At 40.1% G+C, this 25,722-nt stretch overlaps 1 protein-coding gene and 1 long non-coding RNA gene across 3 annotated transcripts in view; one reads left to right on the top strand and one right to left on the bottom strand.

The window, feature by feature from the left end:
- Positions 1 to 25,722, top strand: part of DNAH3 (dynein axonemal heavy chain 3) — a 254,086-nt gene that overhangs the window by 209,246 nt on the left and 19,118 nt on the right. For both annotated transcript variants that reach the window (XM_070779177.1, XM_070779176.1), the window contains 3 exons: positions 10,825 to 12,966; positions 20,234 to 20,459; positions 23,572 to 23,816. In XM_070779177.1, coding sequence (XP_070635278.1) covers positions 10,825 to 12,966; positions 20,234 to 20,459; positions 23,572 to 23,816 — 2,613 coding nt within the window. The remainder of the gene's footprint in view (positions 1 to 10,824; positions 12,967 to 20,233; positions 20,460 to 23,571; positions 23,817 to 25,722) is intronic.
- Positions 15,964 to 21,019, bottom strand: LOC139179592 (uncharacterized). The gene is made up of 2 exons (XR_011563924.1): positions 20,902 to 21,019; positions 15,964 to 16,977 (listed from the first exon to the last, which is right to left on the bottom strand). It is a non-coding gene; the product is annotated as an uncharacterized lncRNA (long non-coding RNA).

Genomic DNA, 25,722 nt, shown 5'->3' with positions numbered 1-25,722 from the left:
TTCTTAAAATTTAAATTAGATGTAGAATGTTGCAATAAAATCAGTGTCTTAAAACTGAAAGAAAAAGTGAAAGTGAAGTCACTCAGTCATGCCCGACTCTTTGCGACCCCATGGATAGTAGCCTGCACTAAGCTCCTCTGTCCATGGGATTTTCAAGGCAAGAGTACTTAAAGAGTCTTAAAACTGCACAAGGACTTAAAAACCATCTCCTGTGATATTTCTTGCCTTTTGAATCCTTGTATCCTTCAAACAGTCCTGCTATTCCTCCATTACTTCTGAAATGTTAGAAATTCCTGATGCCTCCTTTTAGAGACTCTGGCTTCTGCTTCCTAGTGAATAGCACTCCCTCTTCCTTGGCTGGTTTCAGGACAAAAACCACATGAAGAAATGCAGAGGTGATCAGAAATGGACAAATAGGGAGAGGATGTTACAGGAGACTCTAGGGAAGCATCTGAGGTGTAATAAGTGAGTCTGAGTAAAGATGAGCTAGCCAGTGCTTTTCCACTCTGGCTGTACCCTGGTATACCTGGGAACTTAAAGAATGCTAATGCCCTTGCCCCCGCTCCTAGAGACTCTTATTCCTTTAGCCTAGGGTGTGGCCTGAGCATTAGTATTTTTCTTAAAGCTCCCAGGTGATTCTAAGGCACAGCCAAGATTGAGAACTACTGAAATATGCAAAGCAGGGGCAGGTCTCAAAAATCAGTTCTCTTCTTCGATCACTGATGTTGGCCACAGGATGCATCATCCACCTTTCTTATTTTAAAATTGAAGTGAATTTTGTATGTTATTCACAAAATAACTCACAGAATTTAGCCAGTATATTGGGATGGAGCAAAAGCACAAATAAATTGATTTTGTACTTAGTCGCTCAGTTGTGTCCATCTCTTTGAGACTCCTGACTGTAGCCCGCTAGGCTCCTTTGTCCATGGGGATTTTCCAGACAAGAATACTGGAGTGGGTTGCCATGTCCTCCTCCAGGGGATCTTCCCAACCCAGGTAGATTCTTCCCACATTGCAGGCAGATTTTTTACCATTTGAGCCACCAGGGAAGCCCAAATTAGTTTTGGATACCGTAAATTTAAACAAAGCAGATCACTTCCTAGGATGCAAAGAAAAACTTTCATTGGAAATATTTGTTTAGTGTCTAAGCTTGGTTTAGAAACAGGACATATTTGACCTGTTGTATAATACAATATCTCAAGTACAACTCTTTTTTTTTTTTTTAACTTTTTATTTTGTAGTGGGGTTTAGCCGATCAATATTGTGATAGTTTCAGGTGAACAGTGAAGTGACTAAGCCATACATATACGTGTATCCTTTGTACCCCAAGCTCCCCTCTCATCCAGACTGCCACATAACATTGAGCAGATATTTTTTGATGAGTGGAGCTTGGCAAGGGTTTATCATCAAAAAGAGTGATATTTTTCTAACACATTGACAAAAGGAGCACTTCCTAGGATGGGATCAGGGCTCACTCATTTATTAGCCATCATGAGGGGTGCTAAGGTGAACAAAGGCCCTGTTTCATTTCAGCGCAGGCTGAGGACAGTCCTCTGTCTGGTTGCAAGTCTGCAAGTTGCTTCCCCTACCCTCACTCTTTCTCTGGAGACACTCAGTCACTCACTCACTCACTCACTAGAAGGACTGATTCCTCCCAGGGATGACAAAACATGCTCTATCAGACCCACCTCCCATATTTGGAAAAGAATATTCAAAATATTAATACATGCTTATGGATCCAGTTGCCCTCTTCATGTATGACTGGGGAAAAGGGCAACATTCATTAAATTCATGTTAAAAACTGATAATCAAGCACTATGCCAGATTGTAATAAACACAGAAGGAGCAAACAATTTTTTAAATGTATAATTGATTTACTATATTAGTTTTAAATGTATAACTAGTGACTCAAGATTATTATAGATTATAGATCTATTAATAATCTATTAATAATCTATTAGGTTATAGATTATTATAGGTTATATAGATTATAGATATTGGAGAAGGAAATGGCAAACCCATCCAGTGTTCTTGCCTGGAGAATCCCATGGACGGAGAAGCCTGGTAGGCTGCAGTCCATGGGGTCGCACAGAGTCGGACACTGAAGCAACTTGGCAGCAGCAGCAGATTATAGATACAATCTATTTATATAGATTATATAAACTTACTATAGAATACTGACTATATTCCCTATGTTGTACAATATATTCTTTAGCTTACTTACTTTAATCATAGCAGTTTGTACTGCATAATCCCCTGCCTTTATATTGCTACTCTCCCTTCCATCTCCCCACTGGTAACCACTACTTTGTTCTCCATATCTGTGAGTCTGTTTCTGTTTCGTTGTATTCATTCATTTGTTTTATTTTTTAGATTCCACATATAAGTGATAACATACAGTACTTGTCTTCCTCTGTTAGACTTATTTCACTAAGCAATGTCCCCCAAGCCCATCCATGTTGCTACATGGCAGTATTTCATTCTTTCTTATAGCTCAGTAATATTCCATTGTATTCAATATCTTCTTAATCCCATCATCTCTTGATGGGCGCTTGGGTTGTTCCCATATCTTGACTATTGTAAGTAATGGTCCATGAACATTGGGGTGCACATATCTTTTTGAATTACTGTCTTTGTTTTTTTCCAGATACGTATCCAGGAGTGGAATTGCTGGATCAATTTTTAGGTTTTTGTGGAGCCTCCATACTGTTTTCCATAGTAGCTGCACCAATTTACATTCCCAATAACAGTATTTGAGAGTTCCCTTTTCTCCATATCCTCTCCAACATTTGTTATTTGTGGTCTTTTTAATGATGACCATTCTGACAGGTGTGACATGGTACCTCATTGTGGTTTCAATTTGCATTTCTCTAATAATTAGTGATGTTAGGCATCTTTTCAGTGTGTGTTAGCTATCTGCATGTCTACTCAGGAAAAATGTCTATTCAAGTCTTCAGCCCATTTTTTGATTGGATTGTTGTTTTAAATATGGAGTTGTATGAGCTGTTTATAGATGGATATTAGCCTCTTACTGGTCATACAATTTGCAAATAATTTCTCCCATTTCAGTAGGTTGTCTTTTTGTTTTGTTCATCATTTCCTTTTCTGTGCAAAAGCTTTTAAACTTAATTAGATCCCATTTGTTTAGTTTTGTTTTGCTTTTGTTTCCTTTGCCTTGGGATAAGAATCCAAAAAAATATTGCTATGATTTATATCAAAGAGTGTTCTGCCTATGTTTTATTCTAGGAATTTTATGGTTTCTAGTCTTATATTTAGTTTTAAATCCATTTTGAGTTTATCTTTGTGTATGGTGTTAGGAAGTGTTCCCATTTCATTCTTTTACATGTAGCTGTCCAGTTTTCCCAGCACCACTTATTGAAGAGACTGTCTTTTCCCTGTTATTTATTCTTATCTCCTGTGCTGTGCTTAGTTGCTCAATCATGTCTGACTCTTTGTGACCCCATAGACTGTGGTCCCCCAGGCTCCTCTGTCCATGGGGATTCTCCAGGCAAGAATACTGGAGTGGGTTGCCATGTCCTCCTCCGGAGATCTTCCCAACCTAGGTCCCCCACATTGCAGGTGGACTCTTTACCATCTGAGTCACCAGGGAAGCCCTTTTTATCTCCTATATCATGGATTAATTGACCACAAGTGAACATGTTTATTTCTGGGCTGTCTATTCTGTTCCATTGATCTTTGCATCTGTTTTGCTTTATCAGTCCTATACTGTTTTGATTACTGTAGCTTTGTAATATTGTCTGAAGTCAGGGACTGAGATAATTTCCGCTTTGTTCTTTTTTTCTCAATATTGTTTTGGCTACTCAGGGTCTTTTGTTGTTCTATATACATTTTAAGATTATTTTTTCTAGTTCTGTTTTTAATATTTTGAAAGGTTTTTACATTAGATTGCTTTGGGTAATATGGACATTTTAATATTAATTCTTTCAATTCATGAGCATGAGATATCTTTCCATTTATTTGTACCATCTTCAATTTCCCTCCACAGTGTTTTATAGTTTTCACAGTATAGGTCTTTCACCTCCTCGGTTAAGTTTATTCCTAGGTATTTTATTCTTTTTGATGATTTTAAGGAGATTGGTTTCTTGCTTTCTCTTTCACTATTAATGTATAGAAAAACAACAGATTTCTGTATATTAATCCTGTACTCTGCAACATTACTGAATTTATTTTTCAGTTCTAATAATTTTTCATGGAGACTTCAGGGTTTTCTATATATAATATGTGTTATCTGGAAATAATGACAGTTTTCCTTTGTCCCTGCCAATTTGGATGCTTTTGTTTCTTTTCCTTGCCTGACTGCTGTGGCTAGGACTTTGTTTCATTGATCTTTTCTATTTTTATCTCTATTTTATTTATCTTTCTTTGATCTTTATTGTTTCCTTCCCTCTGCTAACTTTGGGCTTTGTTCTTTTTCTCTTTTTCTAATTCCTTTAGTTGGCAGGTTAGGTTGTTTGAGATTTTTCTTGTTTCTTGAGGTATGCCAATATCACTATAAACTTCTCTCTTAGAGCTGCTTTTGTTTTGTCCCATAGATTTTGGAAAATTGTGTTTTTCTTTTCAATTGTCTCAAAGTATTTTCTGATTTCTTCTTTGATTTCCTCACCAACCCATTGGTTTTTAGTAGTTTATTTTTGTGTTTTTATCATTTTTCTCCCTGTAATCATTTTTCTAGTTTCATATTGTTGTGATCAGAAAAAATAAAAAAGTTTGATATAATTTCTAGCTTCTTAAATTTGTCAAGACTTGTTTTATTGCCTAGCATGTGATCTATCCTGGAGAACATTCCATGAGCACTTGAAAAGAATGTGTATTCTGCTGGTTTGGGTTGGAATTTCCTCTAGACATTGTTAAGTCCGATTGGTCTAATGTGTCATTTAAGACCACTGTTTCTTTATTCATTTTCTCTCTGGATGATCTAATTACGTAAGTAAGGTGTTACTAAAGTCCCTCCTATTAGTGTATTAATGTCAGTTTCTCCCCTATGTCTGTTAATATTTGCTTTATATATTTGTATGCTCCTGTATTAGGTGCATATATGTTAACAAATGTTATATTTTCTTCTTGTATGGATCCCTTTATCATTATACAATGGTCTTGTTTTTCTTTTGCTATAGACTTTATTTTATTTTTTTTTTATTGACTTACTACCATCTTTATAAAAATCGAATATACACACAAACACATCAACATTATGGAACTGTATCCATTAAACTTTGATAAGACAACACAAAAGAACTAACAAATAGCTACGATGTTGCTGAACTGAAAGCATTTCCCATAACGATTTAATTTTAAAAGGTCCATATTTACATAGTGTGTTAACTGCTTCTGCATCTCACTAGACTTTGTTTTAAAGTCTATTTTATCTGATATGAGTGTTGCTACACCCACTTTTCATTTTCATTTTGTGAAATACCTTTATCATCCCCTCATTTTCAGCCTGTGTGTCTTTAGCTCTAAGAAGAATCTCTTATTAGCAGCAGTCTTGGTTTTTTTGTTGTTTTTTTTTTAATCCAATCAGTCATTCTATGTCTTTTTATTGGAGAATTTAGTCCATTGACATTTAAAATGATTATTGATAACTATAAACTTATTGAGATTTTTTTTTACTTCTTTTCTGGTTGTGCTTGTAGTTTTTTCAGTTATTTCCTTCTTTTGGCCTCTTCCCTTATGGTTTGATCATTTTCTTTTATCCTTATGCCCTGTTCCTTTCTATTTATTGTTGTATCTATCATAGATTTTTGATTTTGATTTGTGGTTACCATAGGGGTAATATGTGTTGACCTATAAAGTGTATCTACTTGTTTAAATGTGATAGTCATTTAAATACAAACACATTCTAAAATATTTATATTTTCACTCCCTTCCTTCATGTTTTGTGTTTTTGATGTCATTGTACATCTTCATGTTTATCCCTTAACTGATTATTGTAGATATAGTTGATTAAACAATTTTTTGTCTTTTAATCCTCATACTAGCTTATTTAACTGATTGATCCACAGCCTATACTATATATTTGCCTTTATTAGTGGGATTTTCATTTCCTATAAATTCTTACTTCTTGTTATAGTCTTTTTTTTTTTCCACTTAAAGAAGACACTTTAACACTTCTTTTAGATTTGGCTAGTATTGATGAAATCTTAGGTTTTGCTTGTCTGAGAAGTTTTTATCTCTCCTTCAATTATGAATGATAGTATTGCTAGGAGAGTATCCTAGGTTGTAGGGTTTTTCCTTTCAGGACTTTAAATATATAATTTCACTGCCTTCTGGCTTGCAAAATTTCAGCAGAAAAATCAACTGATACCCTTATGGGAGTTCCCTTGTATGTGACTCTGCCTTTCTTTTGCTGCTTTTAGAATTCTCTATCTTTAATTTTTGCCATTACAATTATGATACCTCTAATGTCACCTCCCAGGGGCACATGTCCCAACCTGATTGCATTTCCTCCCTTCCTGAACAGCTCCATGTGGATCTTTGTTTACAGCCTCGGTTGTCAAAGAGTCTTCCTGCCAGTCTCCAGTTGGTTTTCAAAGAAATTTGCTCCACATGTAGATGTATTTTTTAATATGTTCATGAGAGGAAGTAAGCTCAGTATCATACTACTCTGCAATCTTGTTGCCCTCCCCCAGAAGGTTACAGCTTTGAGGGAGAAGCACACAGTTAAAACTAAACCAAAAAAAAAAAAAAAAAAAAATCACAGATTCCCATTTCTGCAATCTATAAAGCATTTATGGATATTCTAGCCTCTGAGATGAAAGAAAATACTCCATAGTTCAGTTCATTTCAGTTCAGTCACTCAGTCATGTCCGACTCTGCGACCCCATGAACCACAGCATGCCAGGCCTCCCTGTCCATCACCAACTGCTGGAGTTTATCCAAATTCATGGCCATTGAGTCAGTGATGCCATCCAACCATCTCATACTCTGTCAACCCCTTCTTCTCCTGCCCTCAATCTTTCCCAGCATCAGGGTCTTTTCAAATGAGTCATCTCTTTGCATCAGGTGGCCAAAGTATTGGAGTTTCAGCTTCAACATCAGTCCTTCCAATTAACACCCAGGACTGATCTCCTTTAGGATGGACTGGTTGGATCTCCTTGCAGTCCAAGGGACTCACAAGAGTCTTCTCCAACACCACAGTTCAAAAGCATCAATTCTTCGGCGCTCAGCTTTCTTCACAGTCCAACTCTCAAATCCATACATGACCACTGGAAAAACCATAGCCTTGACTAGACAGACCTTTGTTGGCAAAGTAATGTCTCTGCTTTTTAATATGTTGTCTAGGTTGGTCATAACTTTCCTTCCAAGGAGTAACCGTCTTTTAGTTTCATGGCTGCAATCACCATCTGCAGTGATTTTGGAGCCCAAGAAAATAAAGCCAGCCACTGCTTTCAGTGTTTCCCCATCTATTTGCCATGAAGTGATGGGACTGGATTCTGTGATCTTAGTTTTCTGAATGTTGAGCTTTAAGCCAACTTTTTCACTCTCCTCTTTCACTTTCATCAAGAGGCTCTTTAGTTCTTCTTCACTCTCTGCCATAAGGGTGGTGTCATCTGCATATCTAAGGTTATTGATATTTCTCCCAAAAATCTTGATTCCAGCTTGTGCTTCTTCCAGCCCTGCATTTCTCATGATGTACTCTGCATATAAGTTAAATAAGCAGGGTGACAATATACAGCCTTGACGTACTCCTTTTCCTATTTGGAACCAGTCTGTGGTTCCATGTCCAGTTCTAACTGTTGCTTCCTGACCTGCATATAGGTTTCTCAAGAGGCAGATCAGGTGGTCTGGTATTCCCATCTCTTTCAGCATCTTCCACAGTTTATTGTGATCCACACAGTCAAAGGCTTTGGCATAGTCAATAAAGCAGAAATAGATGTTTTTCTGGAACTCTCTTCCTTTTTCCATGATCCAGCAGATGTTGGCAATTTGATCTCTGGTTCCTCTGCCTTTTCTAAAACCAGCTTGAACATCTGGAAGTTCATGGTTCATGTATTGCTGAAGCCTGGCTTGGAGAATTTTGAGCATTACTTTACTAGTGTGTGAGATGAGTGCAAAATTGTGTGGTTGTTTGAGCATTCTTTGACACTGCCTTTCTTTGGGATTGGAATGAAAACTGACCTTTTCCAGTCCTGTGGCCACTGCTGAGTTTTCCAAATGTGCTGGCATATTGAGTGCAGCACTTTCACAGCATCATCTTTCAGGATTTGAAAGAGCTCAACTGGAATTCCATCACCTCCAATAGCTTTGTTCTTAGTCATACTTCCTAAGGCCCACTTGACTTCTCATTCCAGGATGTCTGGCTCTGGGTGAGTGATCAAACGATCGTGATTATCTGGGTCATGAAGATCTTTTTTGTACAGTTCTTCTGTGTATTCTTGCCAGCACTTCTTAATATCTTCTGCTTCTGTTAGGTCCATACCATTTCTATCCTTTATTGAGCCCATCTTTGCATGAAATTTCCCTTGGTATCTCTGATTTTCTTGAAGAGATCTCTAGTCTTTCCCATTCAATTGTTTTCCTCTATTTCTTTGCACTGATCACTGAGGAATGCTTTCTTATCTCTCCTTGCTATTCTTTGGAACTCTGCATTCACATGGGTATATCTTTCCTTTTCTCCTTTGCTTTTCACTTCTCTTCTTTTCACAGCTATTTGTATGGCCCCCTCAGACAGCCATTTTGCTTTTTTTATTTTTTTATCTTAGGGATGGTCTTGATTCCTGTCTCCTGTACAATGTCATGAATCTCCGTCCATAGTTCATCAGGCACTCTATCTATCAGATCTAGTCCCTTAAATCTATTTCTCACTTCCACTGTATAATCATAAAGGATTTGATTTAGGTCATACCTGAATGGTCTAGTGGGTTTCCCCACTTTCTTCCATTTCAGTATGAATTTGGCAGTAAGGAGTTCATGATCTGAGCCACAGTCAGCTCCTGGTCTTGTTTTTGCTGACTGTATAGAGCTTCTCCATCTTTGGCTGCAAAGAATATAATCAATCTGATTTCAGTGTTGACCATCTGGTGATGTCCATTAGAGTCTTCTTTTGTGTTATTGGAAGAGGATATTTGCTATGACCAGTGTATTCTTTTGGCAAAACTCTATTAGCCTTTGCCCTGCTTCATTCCATACTCCAAGGCCAAATTTGCCTGTTACTCTAGGTGTTTCTTTACTTCCTACTTTTGCATTCCAGTCCCCTATGATGAAAAGGACATCTTTTTTGGGTGTTAGTTCTGAAAGGTCCTATAGGTCTTCATAGAGCCATTCAACTTCACTTTATTCAGCATTATTGGTTGGGGCATAGACTTGGATTACCGTAATATTGAATGGTTTGCCTTGGAAATAAACAGAGGTCATTCTGTCGTTTTTGAGATTGCATCCAAGTACTGCATTTTGTACTCTTTTGTTGACTATGATGGCTAATCCATTTCTTCTAAGGGATTCCTGCCCACAGTAGTAGATATAATGGTCATCTGAGTTAAATTCACCCTTTCCATATAGAGGTGGCTTTTAAAGTGAGCCTGAAGTTTGTTCAGGAGCCAGCTAGATGCCATTTACAACCTAGGTGAAAAGCTCATGTTAGGCAAGCACTTGGGATCATCAGGAAGTTGAAGGAAGCTTCTTGTAATTAAAGACCAGGGAGCAAGGCAAAGATGAGATGGAGAGGAGCTTGGGATTTAAGATCTTTTTTTTTTTTTTTAAGAGCGGTTTTAAGGTCACAGAAAAATTGAGTTGAAGATACAAAAATTTCTCATATACCCCCTGCCCCTACTCTTGCATGTTGTTCAGTCATTCAACAGTGTCCAGCTGTTTAAGACCCCATGGACTTCACTTACCAGGCTTCCCTGTCCATCACCATTTCCCAGAGCTTGCTCAAACTCAGCTGCATTGAGCTGATGATGCCAACCAACCATTCTGCCCTCTGTTGTCCCCTTCTCCTCCTCCTTTCAGTCTTTACCAGCATTGGGGTCTTTTCTAATGAGTAGGCTCTTCACATCAGGTGGTCAAAGTATTGGAGCTTCAACTTCAGCATCAGTCTTTCCAATGCACATTCAGGGTTGATTTCCTTTAGGATTGACTAGTTTAAGCTCCTTGCCATCCAAAGGACTGTCAAGAGTCTTCTCCAACACCATGGTTTGAAAGCATCAATTCTTTGGTACTCAGCCTTCTTTATGGTCCAGCTGTCACATCCATACATGGCAACTGGAAAAATCATTACTTTGACTATACAGACCTTGTATAGGTCTGTATAGTCACACACACATGCATAGCCTCCCTTATTATTAACATCTCCCATCAGAATGGTATATTTGTTATAGGTGATGAACCTACATGGACACATCTTATCATCCAAAGTCCATAGTTTACATTAGGTTTCACTCTTGGTATTATACATTCTATGAGCTTGAATAAATATGTAATGACATGTATATTCTCTGCCCTAAAATTCCTCTGTAGGATCTTGGGGGTTTTTTGTTTGTTTGTTTTGTTTTGTTTGCTAAATATGAGGAGTAGCCCCTGCAGGGCTGCAAATTTCAGGCAGGATGTCTTAATAATAGTCTTATCTCTTAGCTAATAGGAAGTTGCTATATAACACAGGGAGCTCATCCCAGGGCTCTGTGACAACCCAGAGGGGTGGGATGGCAGGAGGGGCAGGCTTGGAGGGAGGCTCAAGGAGGGGATATGTGTGCACTTCTGATTGATTCATGTTGTTATATGGCAGTAAGCCAACACAACACTGTAAGTAATTATCCTCCAATAAAATTTTTTAAAAATAGCTTTATCTCTACTTCTTGTCCCAAACAGGTAAAATGATAGAAGATTACTGGGGGGTATCGAGAAAGATTCTCGGAGATCTGAAATTCTTGGAAAGTCTCAAGACATATGACAAAGACAACATTCCCCCAGTCATCATGAAGCGGATCCGGGAAAGGTTTATCGATCACCCAGATTTCCAGCCTGCTGTAATTAAAAATGTATCATCTGCATGTGAGGGTCTGTGCAAGTGGGTGAGGGCCATGGAGGTGTATGATCGTGTGGCCAAAGTGGTGGCTCCCAAACGGGAGCGGCTGAAGGAGGCTGAGGGGAAGCTGGACACACAGATGCAGAAACTGAACCAGAAGCGAGCAGAGCTGAAGCTAGTGGAAGACCGCCTCCAGGCCCTGAACGACGACTTTGAAGAGATGAATACCAAGAAAAAGACACTGGAGGGAAACATTGAAATCTGTTCCCAAAAGCTGATCAGAGCAGAAAAACTGATTAGTGGTCTTGGAGGAGAGAAAGACAGATGGACAGAAGCCGCTCGGCAGCTGGGTATCCGTTATACTAATCTGACGGGGGATGTGTTGTTGTCCTCTGGGACTGTGGCTTACCTGGGGGCCTTTACTGTGGATTATCGGGCTGAGTGCCAGAAGCAGTGGTTGGCGCAATGTAAGGACAAGGTCATCCCTGGCTCCAGTGACTTCAGTCTTAGCAACACATTAGGAGATCCTGTAAAAATTCGTGCCTGGCAGATTGCTGGGCTTCCCATTGACTCCTTCTCCATTGACAATGGCATCATTGTATCCAATTCCAGACGCTGGGCCTTAATGATTGACCCTCAGGGGCAGGCCAATAAGTGGATCAAGAATATGGAGAAAGCAAATAAGCTGTCAGTCATCAAGTTCTCGGATACCAACTATGTGAGGACGCTAGAACACGCCCTGCAGTTTGGTACCCCAGTCTTACTAGAAAATGTTGGGGAAGAGTTGGATGCCTTTATTGAACCCATCTTGCTCAAGTCCACATTCAAACAGCAAGGGGTTGAGTACATGAGGCTTGGTGAAAACATCATCGAATACTCCAGAGATTTTAAGTTATATATCACAACCCGTTTGAGGAACCCACATTACCTCCCTGAGGTGGCCGTGAAAGTCTGTCTCCTCAACTTTATGATCACTCCCTTGGGCCTCCAAGATCAACTCCTTGGCATTGTGGCTGCCAAGGAGAAGCCAGAACTTGAAGAGAAAAAGAACAAGTTGATTGTGGAAAGTGCCAAGAACAAGAAACAACTAAAGGAAATTGAAGATAAGATATTGGAGGTCCTTTCCCTTTCTGAGGGCAACATACTTGAGGATGAGACTGCCATCAAAATTTTGTCTTCTTCCAAAGTGCTGTCTGAAGAAATCTCTGAGAAACAGGAAATTGCTTCAGTGACAGAAACGCAGATCGATGAGACCCGTATGGGCTACAAGCCAGTGGCTGTTCATTCTGCCACCATCTTCTTTTGTATCTCTGACCTGGCCCACATTGAACCCATGTACCAGTACTCCCTGACATGGTTCATAAACCTCTACATGCAGTCTCTGGCCCATAGCAAGAAGAGCGAGGAACTAGAGCTACGAATTGAGTACATCATTGATCATTTCACCCTCAGCATCTACAACAACGTCTGCCGCTCTCTGTTTGAGAAGGACAAGCTGCTTTTCTCCCTCCTCTTGACAATAGGAATCATGAAAGAGAAAAAGCAAATTAATGAGGAAATTTGGTACTTTCTTCTAACTGGAGGCATTGCCTTGGACAACCCTTTTCCCAACCCAGTTTCTGAGTGGCTGTCTGAGAAGGCATGGGCAGAAGTGGTCCGTGCATCGGCATTGCCAAAACTGAAAGGCCTTATGGAACATTTGGAACAAAATGGTAATGAATGGAAGTTCATTTATGACTCAGCCTGGCCCCATGAGGAAACATTCCCTGGATCTTGGAAGTTTCTTCATGGTTTGGAGAGGATGGTGATCCTCCGATGTTTGCGGCCTGACAAAATGATTCCAGCCATTCGGGGGTTCATTGCTGAACACATGGGAAGTGTGTACATTGAAGCCCCTACGTTTGATCTCCAGGGGTCCTACAGTGATTCCAACTGCTGTGCACCGTTGATATTCGTGTTATCTCCAGGTGCAGACCCAATGGCAGGTAAGGGTAGAATGTTGTGTGAGGAATATTAATGGATAACAATAGCTTGTCTCTATTGAGCAGGAATCTCAAACTCAAATGGCTTTGAAGGGCATTCCAATTAACAGACTAAGGCAGGGCTGGGACAACATAAGACTTCTTTTCTGGCCTAAAGAGGGCAGCTCTTTTGTATTGTGCCATTTGATAATGTGATCTTAGGATGACCAGATTATCTGCTTCTTCAAGAGAAACCAGAAAGGTAGAAATCATCCATTTAAAAAAATATTTATTTGGCTTCATCACGTCTTAGTTGCAGCATATGGCATCTTCTTTGCATCATGTGGGATCTTTCATTATGGTCTACTGGCTTAGTTACTCTGAGGCATGTGGGATCTCTGTTCCCTGATCAGGCATTGAACTTGTGTCCCCTGCACTGCAAGGCAGACTCTTAACCACTAGACCACCAGGGAAGTCCCAGAAATCACCCATTTTTAAATTTTGATAACTCATTCAATTTTTTAAAAAAAACTTTAAGAGGGTTCAGTTCAGTTCTGTCACTCAGTCATGTCCGACTCTTCGCGACCCCATGAATCGCAGCACGCCAGGCCTCCCTGTCCATCACCAACTCCCGGAGTTCACTCAGACTCACGTCCATCGAGTCAGTGATGCCATCCAGCCATCTCATCCTCTGTTGTCCCCTTCTCCTCCTGCCCCCAATCCCTCCCAGCATCAGAGTCTTTTCCAATGAGTCAACTCTTTGCATGAGGTGGCCAAAGTACTGGAGCTTCAGCTTCAGCATCATTCCCTCCAAAGAAATCCCAGGGCTGATCTCCTTCAGAATGGACTGGTTGGATCTCCTTGCAGTCCAAGGGACCCTCAAGAGTCTTCTCCAACACCACAGTTCAAAAGCATCTTAGCCAGGGCTAGATATAGCCTGGTGACTGCTAGTTTATCACCTTTGTCTTAGACCATTTTCTCAGACCATTGTTCCTCTCAGCTATGCTTTTTCTCTTCTTTGAATCTTTAAATTTTTTGAGTAATTGATGCCTCATGTAGTAAAAAAAAAAAAAAAAAAATGCAAAAAGCATAGGATTATGGCTCCATTAGGACCATTTTGTTACCTCAACAGACATTTGGCGAAGTGGGAGAACATTTTTGTTCTCACAAATAGGGGGTACTACTGGCATCTAGTAGGTAGAAGTAAAGGATGCTGCTAAACAGCCTACGATGCCCAGGGCAGCCCCCACAACAAAGGATTATCCAGACCATGATATAAACAGTACTGGGGTTTAGAAGAGCGAAAGGTACATCTTCCTCCTAACTCTCCCAGAAATAACTGCTACTAGTAGTTTGTGTAATTTTCCAGAAAGTGTGTGTGCACGTAAAAGGGTATGAGTTACTGATAGAAACAGATTCGTTTTTCTTAAAGCTTTAGTTTTCTCTGTTGTTGAAAAAAGAATACCAGAAATGTAAGTGGCCAGATTGGCAGTTCTCCTGTGAAAACAGAAATTGGACATGTATTCTGACCTTGTTAGAAAGCCTACTTCAGAGAAAATCAGAAGAAGGAGCTGAAATGAACTGGTACTTTTCCAGGTTCCAACACTTAAATTATTGTTATTGTCAAAGCTCAATTCATGACCCCTTACTAGCGTCTTGCTTCTTCCCCTATGTTGTTTCTGTGGTAGGCTTATATAGGAAAAATGAGGGGAACTAGGAAAAGTAGAGAAAAGAAATGGAGGAAACAGTAGAATATGCTCTGTAAAATGATAACGTGTTGGGAGAGAACAGGGCTGTAAAATCTAATGCTGTATGTTCCTTATTCCTGTCCCTCTCTACTAGAGGCTTCATCAGATTCAGCTTGGATGATGTCCCAGGCAGCTGCAGACGCTGTGTCCCTCATAGTGTGTCGTATTAGGAGACAGATACAGTCTGGTTGTCGTCTATCATTAAGATCGATCAGTGTGTTCACGAGTTGTCAGTGGGATTCACGTCAATACTCCTCTACTGCCTCCTTTATAAAATTTCCCATCAGCCTTTCGCCTAATATGGTGGCTCTCACTCTTGGCTGCACATTGAAATCACCTAAAGAACTTTAAGAAAATCTCCATGAAAAAATAAATACTGTATAATATCACTTATATGTATAATCTAAAATACAGCACAAATGAACCTGTCTATGAAACAAAACCAGACTCACAGACATAGAGAAAAGGCTTGTGATTGCCAAGGAGGGGTTGGGAAAGGAAGGCTTGGAAGTTTGGGGTTAGTAGATGAAAATTATTGTATATAGAATGGATAAATAATAAGGCCCTACTGTATAGCACAGAGGAATGTATTCAGTAGCCAAGGATAAACCATAATGGAAAAGAATATAAAAAAGAATGTATATATAACAGAATCACTTTGCTGTACAGCAGAAACTAACACTACACTGTAAATCAACTATATGCTTTGATAAAAATAAATTAAAAGCAGCCAGTGAGAAAAACAAGATAACCTATAAAGAACAGCAGTTAGACTAGCAACCAGTGTTTCAATAGCAACAATGCAGTTTGTGGAATAATGCCATCATTGTGCTAAAGGAAAATATGCAAACATAAAGTCTATCTTTCAAGAATGAGAATGAAATAAAGAGAACATCTTAATTAAAAACTGAAAAAAAGAAAATCTTCATGTGCAGGCCTTGCCTTCTACCAATTAAATTAAAATCTTTGTAGGTTAGACCCAGGCATTGTGTTTTATAAAGCTTTTCAAATAATTTCAACATGCAGCCAATGTTGGGAACCAATGACCTAATGGTTTTACTGGCCTTAGAAAATCATTACCCAGATGCATTATTGCATTAGGGACTGCAAAATGATGAGAATTTAATTCTATCATTCCTCCCTCATAAATTAGCTGGAACTCTTCCATAAAGAAGAATTTTTCTTTATCAACTCTTTGGTTTACCCAGGAAGCAAAGGTTCTTGGCTCATACTCTATTTACCAGCTTTCAGAGTATTGAAAGCACGAAGAAGGTGGTTTTCTGGTACATTTATTAGTGCATGGGTTTTAACATAGTGGATGTTTCACATATAGCAGTGTTTTACTCCACTCCTGCCATCATTCTTTTTGATGCTCAGATTATTCATCCTTTAGCCTATTAGGATAGGAGTACCTCCATGGCTATATGCTTTTCACATAACCCCAGTAGTTTTTGATAACGTCCTTGCTGTGTAGAACTACCATATATCATTCAGGCTTATCTTGAACAAGTGTTTCTCCAAGGAACTCCCAATTCCTTTATTGGGTCATGGTATTTGGAAACCTAGGGTTCCTGTCACTACTGAGTACATCATTGATTGCAGACCTTACTTTCCACTCATTCTCTTTTTGGCTGCATTCAACCTGCTTTTTTTATGCTAATTTTGAAAATGTATTTCTTTTTGGTTGCAGTGGGTCTTCATTGCTGCACATGGGCTTTCTATATTTGTAGCGAGCAGGGGCTACTCTTCATGGAAGTGCATTGAGGAGGCTTCTGTTGTTGCGGGGCACAGGCTCTTATGCATGGGCTTCAGTAGTTGCAGCACATGGGGCTCAGTAGTTGTGGCACAAAGGCTTAATGTTGCTCCGTGACAGTCTTCCCAGACCAAGCATAGGACCTGTGGCTCGAAGGACTTCATGTGATCTTTGGGTTTCCCTGGTGGTTCAGATGGTAAAGAATTCACCTGTAATGCGGAACACCCAGGTTTGATCCCTGGGTCAGGAAGATCCCCTGGAGAAGGGAATGGCTACCCTCTCCAGTATTCTTGCCTGGAGAATCCCATGGACAGAGGAGCCTGATGGGCTACAATCCATATGGTCACAAGGAATTAGACACAATGGGAGAGAGTAACACTTCCACATTGAATTTTTATCTTCAATAACAATGCTTTCCATTTCTAGAAGTTTTATTTGTTTTGTTTCAAATTCATGTATTTTTTTCCCATAGAAGTCTGAAATTTAGGCTACTGACTCAGGAAGCAATGCAGAAGCTTGTCACTGGCCTAGAGCCTGGGTAAAAACAAAAAAGCAACAATTGTTCTGTGAGAAATTAAAATACCAAGCCTAGGCTATATGCAGATGAGGGTTTTAGAGTTATAGTACCCTGTGGTATGCGATTCTCAAGCTGAGAAATTTCCCATAAAACTGATCCAGAATGGGAAAACCCTGGGGACACTAGTGATTGTGTATACGAAATTGTTCTGTTAGGGCACTCCTTAAACCCACAGTATGTCAGACTCCCACAGAATAACACAAACTTGCTGATTGTGAACTGACAATAAAAAAAAAAATTATAAACTATGTGAGGAAGCACATTACTATAAGGGATAATCAGCACATCAAACAATTAAGAGAATTAATACCTCCCCCCAGGATTATGAGGATATTATGGGCTGAATTTGTCCCTCCCAAGTCTGTATGTTAAAGACATAATTCCTAATACCTCAGAATGTGACTGTATTTGGAGATAAGGTTTTTAAATAGTTAATTGTGAGGTCATTAGGGTAGGTCCTAATCCAATATGACTGATGTCCTTAGCAGATTAGAACACAGATACAATGACAGGGAGAAGTCCATGCAAGGACACAATGAGAAGATGATGTGAGGAGAAAGTGAAAGTGAAGTCGCTCAGTCGTGTCCGACTCTTTGCGACCCCATGGACTGTAGCCTACCAGGCTCTTCTATCCATGGGATTTTCCAAGCAATAGTACTGGAGTGGATTGCCATTTTCTTCTACAGGGAATCTTCCCAACCCAGGGATCGAACCCAGGTCTCTGGCATTCTATACAGACGCTTTACCGATGTGAGGAGAAAATGGCCACAAACAAGCCAGGAAAAGAAGCCTTAGAGGAAACCATGCCTGTCAGCACTTTGATTTTTTATTTCTAGCCTCCAGTGCAGAGAGAAAATAAATTTCTGTTGTTTAAGTCATCCAATCTTTGGTTATTTGTTATGGCAATCCTCGCAGATTAATATTGTCTCTGAGACAGACCATAAAAGAAACACACCTAGTTGAGCTATTTCAAATCCTAAAAGATGATGCTGTGAAAGTGCTGCACTCAATATGCCAGCAAATTTGGAAAACTCAGCAGTGGCCACAGGACTGGAAAAAGTCAGTTTTCATTTTAATCCCAAAGAAAGGCAATCCCAAAGAATGCTCAAACTACCTCACAATTGCACTCATCTCACATGCTAGCAAAGTAATGCTCAAAATTCTCCAAGCCAGGCTACAGCAATACGTGAACCGTGAACTTCCAGATGTTCAAGCTGGTTTTAGAAAAGGCAGAGGAACCAGAGATCAAATTGCCAACATCCACTGGATCATAGAAAAAGCAAGAGAGTTCCAGAAAAACATCTATTTCTGCTTTATTGACTATGCCAAAGCCTTTGACTGTGTGGATCACAATATACTGTGGAAGATTCTGAAAGAGATGGGAATACCAGACCACCTGACCTGCCTCTTGAGAAATCTGTATGCAGGTCAGGAAGCAACAGTTAGAACTGGATGTGGAACAACAGACTAGTTCCAAATAGGAAAAGGAGTACGTCAAGGCTGTATATTATCACCCTGCTTATTTAACTTACATGCAGAGTACATCATGAGAAATGCAGGGCTGGAAGAAGCACAAGCTGGAATCAAGATTGCTGGGAGAAATATCAATAACCTCAGATATGCAGATGACATGACCATTATGGCAGAAAGTGAAGAGGAACTAAAGAGCCTCTTGATGAAAGTGAAAGAGGAGAGTGAAAAAGTTGGCCTAAAGCTCAACATTCAGAAAACTAAGATCATGGCATCTGGTCCCATCACTTCATGGGAAATAGATGGGGAAACAATGGAAACAGTGTCAAACTTTATTTTTGGGGACTCCAAAATCACTGCAGATGGTGATTGCAGCCATGAAATTAAAAGACGCTTACTCCTTGGAAGGAAAGTTATGACCAACCTAGAAAGCATATTCAAAAGCAGAGACATTACTTTGCCAACAAAGGTCTGTCTAGTCAAGGCTATGGTTTTTCCTGTGGTCATGTATGGATGTGAGAGTTGGACTGTGAAGAAAGCTGAGCGCTGAAGAATTGATGCTTTGGAACTGTGGTGTTGGAGAAGACTCTTGCTAGTCCCTTGGACTGCAAGGAGATCCAACCAGTCCATTCTACAGGAGATCAGCCCTGGGTGTTCATTGGAAGAACTGATGCTAAAGCTGAAACTCCAATACTTTGGCCACCTCATGTGAAGAATTGACTCATTTGAAAAGACCCTGATGCTGGGAGGGATTAGGGGCAGGAGGAGAAGGGGATGACAGAGGATGAGATGGCTGGATGGCATCACTGACTCAATGAACATGAATTTGTGTGAACTCTGGGAGTTGGTGATGGACAGGGAGGCCTGGTGTGCTCTGATTCATGGGGTCACAAAGAGTCAGACATGACTGAACGACTGAACTGAACTGAACTGAACTGAAAAATCATTAAAGAAGAAAAACTCACAAACAAAATATAACACTGGCTGCCTCTGAGGAAGAGAGATGTGAAAGAGACCTACTTGAAATTTCACTGTCCAAATACCAGTTTTCCTAGTAAGTTTGTAAAAGCCCAGTTCCTAAATTAACTTATTTACAAAGCAGAAACAGAGTCACAGATGTAGAAAACAAATATAGTTACCAGTGGGCAAAGAGGGTAGGGATAAACTGGGAGATTGGGATTGACACATACACATATAACTAATAAGGACCTACTGTATAGCACAGGGAACTCTTTTTAATATTCTGTAATGACCTATATGGGAAAAGAATCTAAAAAAGAGTGGATACATGTATTTGTGTAATTGACTTACTTTGTTGTGGACTTGAAGCTAACACAGACCCCATGGACTGTAGCCTGCTAGGCTCCTCCACCCATGGGATTTTCCAGGCAAGAACACTGGAGTGGATTGCCATTTCCTTCTCCAGGGGATCTTCCCAATCCAGGGATCGAAACCTGGTCCCCCGGACCACAGGCAAACTCTTTACCGTCTGAGCCACCAGGGAAGCCCAAAATACTGGAATGGATAGCCATTTCCTTCTCCAAGAGATCTTCCCGACCCAGGGATCGAACTTGGGTCTCTGGCACTGCAGGCAGATTCTTTACTATCTGAGCCACAGGGGAAGCCAGATCAACTATACTCCACTAAAAATGAAATGTAAACCCCCTTTTCTGTGTTGTTATTGTTAATATGGTCTTAAGTAGCCTGTTCTCTTTCAAAAGTCCTTTTTCTTCCTGCTCTCAGGCCTGCTGAAATTTGCTGATGATCTTGGCATGGGAGGTACCAAAACACAGACCATCTCCCTTGGCCAAGGCCAAGGCCCTATTGCTGCCAAAATGATCAACAGTGCCATCAGAGATGGGACCTGGGTGGTCTTACAGAATTGTCATCTGGCCACAAGCTGGATGCCTTCTCTGGAGAAGATCTGTGAGGAGGTGATTGTTCCTGAGAGCACCAACGTGGGATTCAGGTGAGATGTTGTCCCACCACTGTGTCTCTGGGCCCCAGTCTTGAGCTCCAGATGTCATGGTAATGACTGGGAATCCAAACAAGACACAGTTCAACTCTTAAGAAGCTCTCAGTCTAGCAGAAGGCAGACCATATATGAATAATGTTGATACCATGCAGTCCTTGCTGTACTTGTTTGAACAAGAATGGACAAGGAAGGAAAAGTTGAGGAAGGCCTTGAGTATTGAAAGATAAACAGGAATTTTCCAGGAAGGACATTCCAGACAAAAGGGACAACATTTGTAAAAGCAAAGGAAACACCAAGAAGTTATCTTGTGATTCTGGGGTATATGCTGTGAGAAACTGTTGTAGGGAGGTGATATGATATATGTCTGAAAAGATAGATTTAATACCAGCAAGTTAGTTTTAAAACTTATTGGTCAAAAAAAAAAAAAAAATCCCACCTGTAATCTCGCTACTTGCTCTATCTTCTATTTCTGGAGATCCATGGAATTTTAATCAGTCTTGGAAGCAGCCGTTCATTTTCTATGAACTTTAAAGTCCAGCAAGACTAGGCCTAAATTTTTGCATTTAGAGAATGATGAAATGAACCAGATAGGCTTTCAAGTCTTTTAACTTAGATTTTCAGTGATCTAATTATTCTGGACCGGGGTGAGCAAACTATGTCCAAATCCAGTCTGCAGCCTGTGTTTATATAGCTTACAATCTAAGAATAGCTTTACATTTTTTTATGGTTGAAAAAATAGAAAGAAGAATAATATTTCATGACATGTGAAAATTATATAAAATTAAATTTCAGTGTCTATAAATAGAGTTATAGTTTTATTGAAATATAATCATATTCACTCACATATTGTCTACAACTGCTTCTATGCTTCAAGTAATTGTGACAGAGACCATATGGCACGCCAAGTCTAAACCACTTACTGTTTGATCCTTCATAGGAAAAGTTTGCCAAATCCTGTACTAGGCAACAAAGTTTGCTAGTTATTTTTATTTTAGTTATGTCTGCCTGAAAATAGAAAAGTGTTTGGTGTTTATTTACAAAGCCAGATTAGGCCATAGTTGATTGTATTCATGTAAGGCTCATACAAGATTAATGTAGAAGTTTAAGAGGGAATCCATTAATTTCAAGAATTCTATTTTGTATGGGATGCTGAGTTGTTTCATTTATTATCAGTTACATACTCAATGAAGAAAAATTATTCATGTTGACATCTAAGACTTCTTGACCCCAAAGTTGGAGAAGGAAATGGCAACCCACTCCAGTACTCTTGTCTGGAAAATTCCGTGAATGGAGGAGCCTAGTAGGCTACAGTCCATGGGATCGCAAAGAGTCGGACACAACTGAACGACTTCACTTTCACTTTCACTTTTAACTTAACCCCAAAGTCACAAGCTTAAGTGCTTACACAAGCCAGCAATGTAACATAAATGACTGAAGAGGATTTGGGCACGAGAAATATTCCACTTTCCACACTGCCGTAGCTATCATCATGGACATTCAGCCTCAGTTGAATATCAGTAGGGAGTGGTGGGGACTGTGGTTAAACTAGAAGCACATGCCCCATAGAGATGAGCTACTCCTGCCCAGTGACAGCTAACTGTTGCCAAGCAGGCATGAAGGCCTCTTGTGTCCAGATTTTCTGATTATTTTAAAGGAAAGATGGGAAACCAGAATTTTAAAGAAAGAAAGTGAAGTCACTCAGTCGTGTCTAACTCTTTGCAACCCCATATAGACTGTAGTCTACCAGGCTCCTCCATCCATGGGATTTTCCAGGCAAGAGTACTGGAGTGGGTTGCCATTGCCTTCTCCAGAGGATCTTCCCAACCCAGGGATTCAACCCGGGTCTCCCACATTGTAGGCAGACGCTTTACCGTCTGAGCCACCAGGGAGGCCAGAATTTTAAAAGAAAGCCCTAGATTTGTAAAAGTTGGCAACTACTTCAAAAATATGTTGCAGCATTATGTTGGTTTGCATGGTGAGAGTTAAACATCAGCCAGCTGCAAACTGAGGTCAGGTCATAGGCCACCAGTTTATGGCCTCTCCTTCCCCTCTGAGCCCTGTACTTGGACCATAGCAGGCTGCTCACCAGCCCTTACCACATCCCCAACTTTTCTTCCTCCATGTGGTTGCTCAGCCTGTGTCTTTAATGACTTTTCACCCCCAAATCTGCCTGTTGGAAACCTTTCTAATGTCTAACAAAACAACCCCACAAAAATGAAACAAAACAGATGCCACAGTATATATGTAGCTTGAGCCTGAGTAAGAAAAGCAAATGAAAAACAATATGCTTACATGTTAAGCTGTAGATGGTAAAATTATATATATATATATATGTTTCTTACTAAATACTTTTGCCTATGTTCTCATTTTTTTACAGACATAGGTAAAACTTTATTATTTAAGGAAAAAAATCTTCCGTATTCTCAAGACCCATTTCAAATGCCACTGGCCTCTATGACAGAAGTCAGCAGACTTTTCTTGTAAGGGGCCAGATAGTGAATATTTTAGGCTTTGCAGGCCATATTGTCAAATGCAGCTATTCAACTCAGCTGTTGTAGCATGAAAGCATCCCTAAATAATTTGTAAATAAAGGGGTGTGGCCATGTTCCAATAAAACTTTATTTATAAAAATAGGTTAAGGCTAGATTTGACTCAGTAGTTTGCAGACATCTGCTCTCCCCACCCCATGTATCCCCACAGCCTATTACTGCCCTCCCTCCCTGCAGTCTAGATTTTAAAACTTCTTGGCACTGTTTGCTTGTCCTTTCTCCCCTCCTCAGCTCCCATTTCCCTTCGCCTCTTCCGCATCCCCCCACCCTGCCCCTGACACCCCCAGCAGCAAGACTGTGAGTAATCTGGAAGCAAGAAACAAGGTGTGTCCTTGAAAGCCCCACTTGACCTTGCTATACCTCTGTTTCCTCACTGGTAAAGGGGATGGTAAATCAGAGGGTGGCTGTGAGGATTAAAGAAAATGAAGGGACATAAATTCTCAGCATTGGGTTCAACATCTATCAGAGTATTAAAAAAATGGTAGCTATTTTTTTGTTACTGTTTTTTAATATATGTATTACATTGCTCTAAATAATTGGATCTGTTTCTTTTCTAGACTCTGGTTAACCAGCTATCCATCAGAGAAGTTTCCAGTCAGCATCCTCCAGAATGGGATTAAAATGACCAATGAGCCCCCTAAAGGGCTCCGGGCCAATCTTTTGCGCTCTTACCTCAATGACCCCATCTCAGACCCTGTGTTCTTCCAAAGCTGTACCAAAGCAGTGATGTGGCAAAAGCTATTGTTTGGCCTTTGCTTCTTCCATGCCATCGTTCAAGAGAGGAGAAACTTTGGACCCCTAGGTGAGAGGTGACAGCATACCTGGATTGCTGGGGGAAAGATCACACAGATGCAGAAATGCATTCAAGTTTGTAGTCAGGGTTGCCAGTAAAATAAGGTGTAAGAAAAAAGATAAGGTATAAGTACATTCCATGTAATATTTGGGGCATATTTATACTAAATATGATTTGTTGTTTATCTGAAATTAATTTCACTGAGTGTCTGTGCCAGATTAGGATCAGGGTCAGGGAAAGAGGTGATGCCCCAGAATCAGAGGTCTCCTAATTACTGAAGTTATGTGATAATGAGAAGATTGAAAGCTCTTCCCTTTGGTGTGTATTTGCCTGGCTTGGGTACAATGGCCATTCTGCAGGGAATTTTTACCAGGTGATTTATAACAGTTTAGGTTGCTCTCTATACATGTGCATAACAGTGAAAGAAATACAACTGTGAAATCTGTCTGTGCTTCTCCTTGAAAAAAATAAACATAAATTTCTTTATTAATGTAACCTATCCATGGCCTAACTTAAGTGACTTAGTATTCTTGTTGGAACAGATCATCAAACTAAATACAGATCCCAAGTCACCATGATTTTAAGGATGGATTATTTTTCTCATGGAGAATGGATGGATATTCATATCATTTCTCATGGATCATTTTTCTCATTATTAATCCCATGGGCTGCCTCCAATTCTTTTCTTGAAATGACCCACCCCAAGGTATTCTTAGCAATTCTGGGGGGTTACCAAAGGAGGCAAATTGTTTTGGTGATTCTCTCCAAGCATTCTCTTTCCTTCTACCTGTCCCAGTTAGCGCCATACCACCTGACTCTTCCACTTAGGGTTTCAAGGATGAGACAGCCAAAGTGGACACTCCCTCTACACTTGCATCTCACACACCACATTCTTCCATCCATTCCTAACCTCCCAAAATCCATACAACAATTTGGCTTATAGTCAACTGCCCAGTTGTGTTTGTTTGCCAGAACACAAGTTTTTGGGTTTTTTAAAATTTATTCATTTATTTATTAATAATAAATAATTGTTGGCTGCACTGGCTCTTCATTGCTGCCTGAGGGTTTTCTCCAGTTCCAGCGAGTGAGGGCTACTCTTCATGGCAGTGGCTTCTCCCATTGCAGAGCACCGGCTCTAAGGTACGGGCTCAGTAGCTGTGGCACACAGGCTTAGCTGCCCCACTGCGCGCGGAATCTTCCACACCAGGGAGCAAACCTGTGTCCCCTGCGTTGGCAGGCAGGCTCTTAGTCACTAGGCCACCAGGGAAATCCAGGTTTTTGTTGTGTTTAATTTGAATGTGAATTATTTGGGAGGAAATGAAACATCTCCATTGAATGCAGGTCCCGCCACACCCTACTGTCTTACATCAGGCCTGCTTCATACATTTATGTGACTTGTATAGCCCCACTCTATTAGCCTTTGCCCTGCTTCATTCTGTACTCCATGGCCAAATTTGCCTGTTACTGCAGATATTTCTTGACTGCCTACTTTTGCATTCCAGTCCCCTATAATGAAAAGGACATCTTTTTTGGGTGTTAGTTCTAAAAAGTCTTGTAGATCTTCATAGAACTGTTCAACTTCAGCTTCTTCAGCATTACTGGTTGGGGCATAGGCTTGGATTACCGTGATATTGAATGGTTTGCCTTGGAAACAACCTGTCACTTCATGGGAAATAGATGGGGAAACAGTGTCAGACTTTATTTTGGGGGGGCTCCAAAATCACTGTAGATGGTGATTGCAGCCATGAAATTAAAAGACGCTTACTCCTTGGAAGGAAAGTTATGACCAACCTAGATAGCATATTGAAAAGCAGAGATATTACTTTGCCAACAGAGGTCCATCTAGTCAAGGCTATGGTTTTTCCAGTGGTCATGTATGGATGTGAGAGTTGGACTGTGAAGAAAGCTGAGCGCT

The sequence above is a fragment of the Bos indicus genome, chromosome 25 (genome assembly GCF_029378745.1).
Source record: "Bos indicus isolate NIAB-ARS_2022 breed Sahiwal x Tharparkar chromosome 25, NIAB-ARS_B.indTharparkar_mat_pri_1.0, whole genome shotgun sequence".
In the NCBI taxonomy this organism is placed as follows: domain Eukaryota; kingdom Metazoa; phylum Chordata; class Mammalia; order Artiodactyla; family Bovidae; genus Bos; species Bos indicus.
Note: the sequence above shows the minus strand (reverse complement) of the source record. Positions and strands in the feature narration are given on the sequence as shown.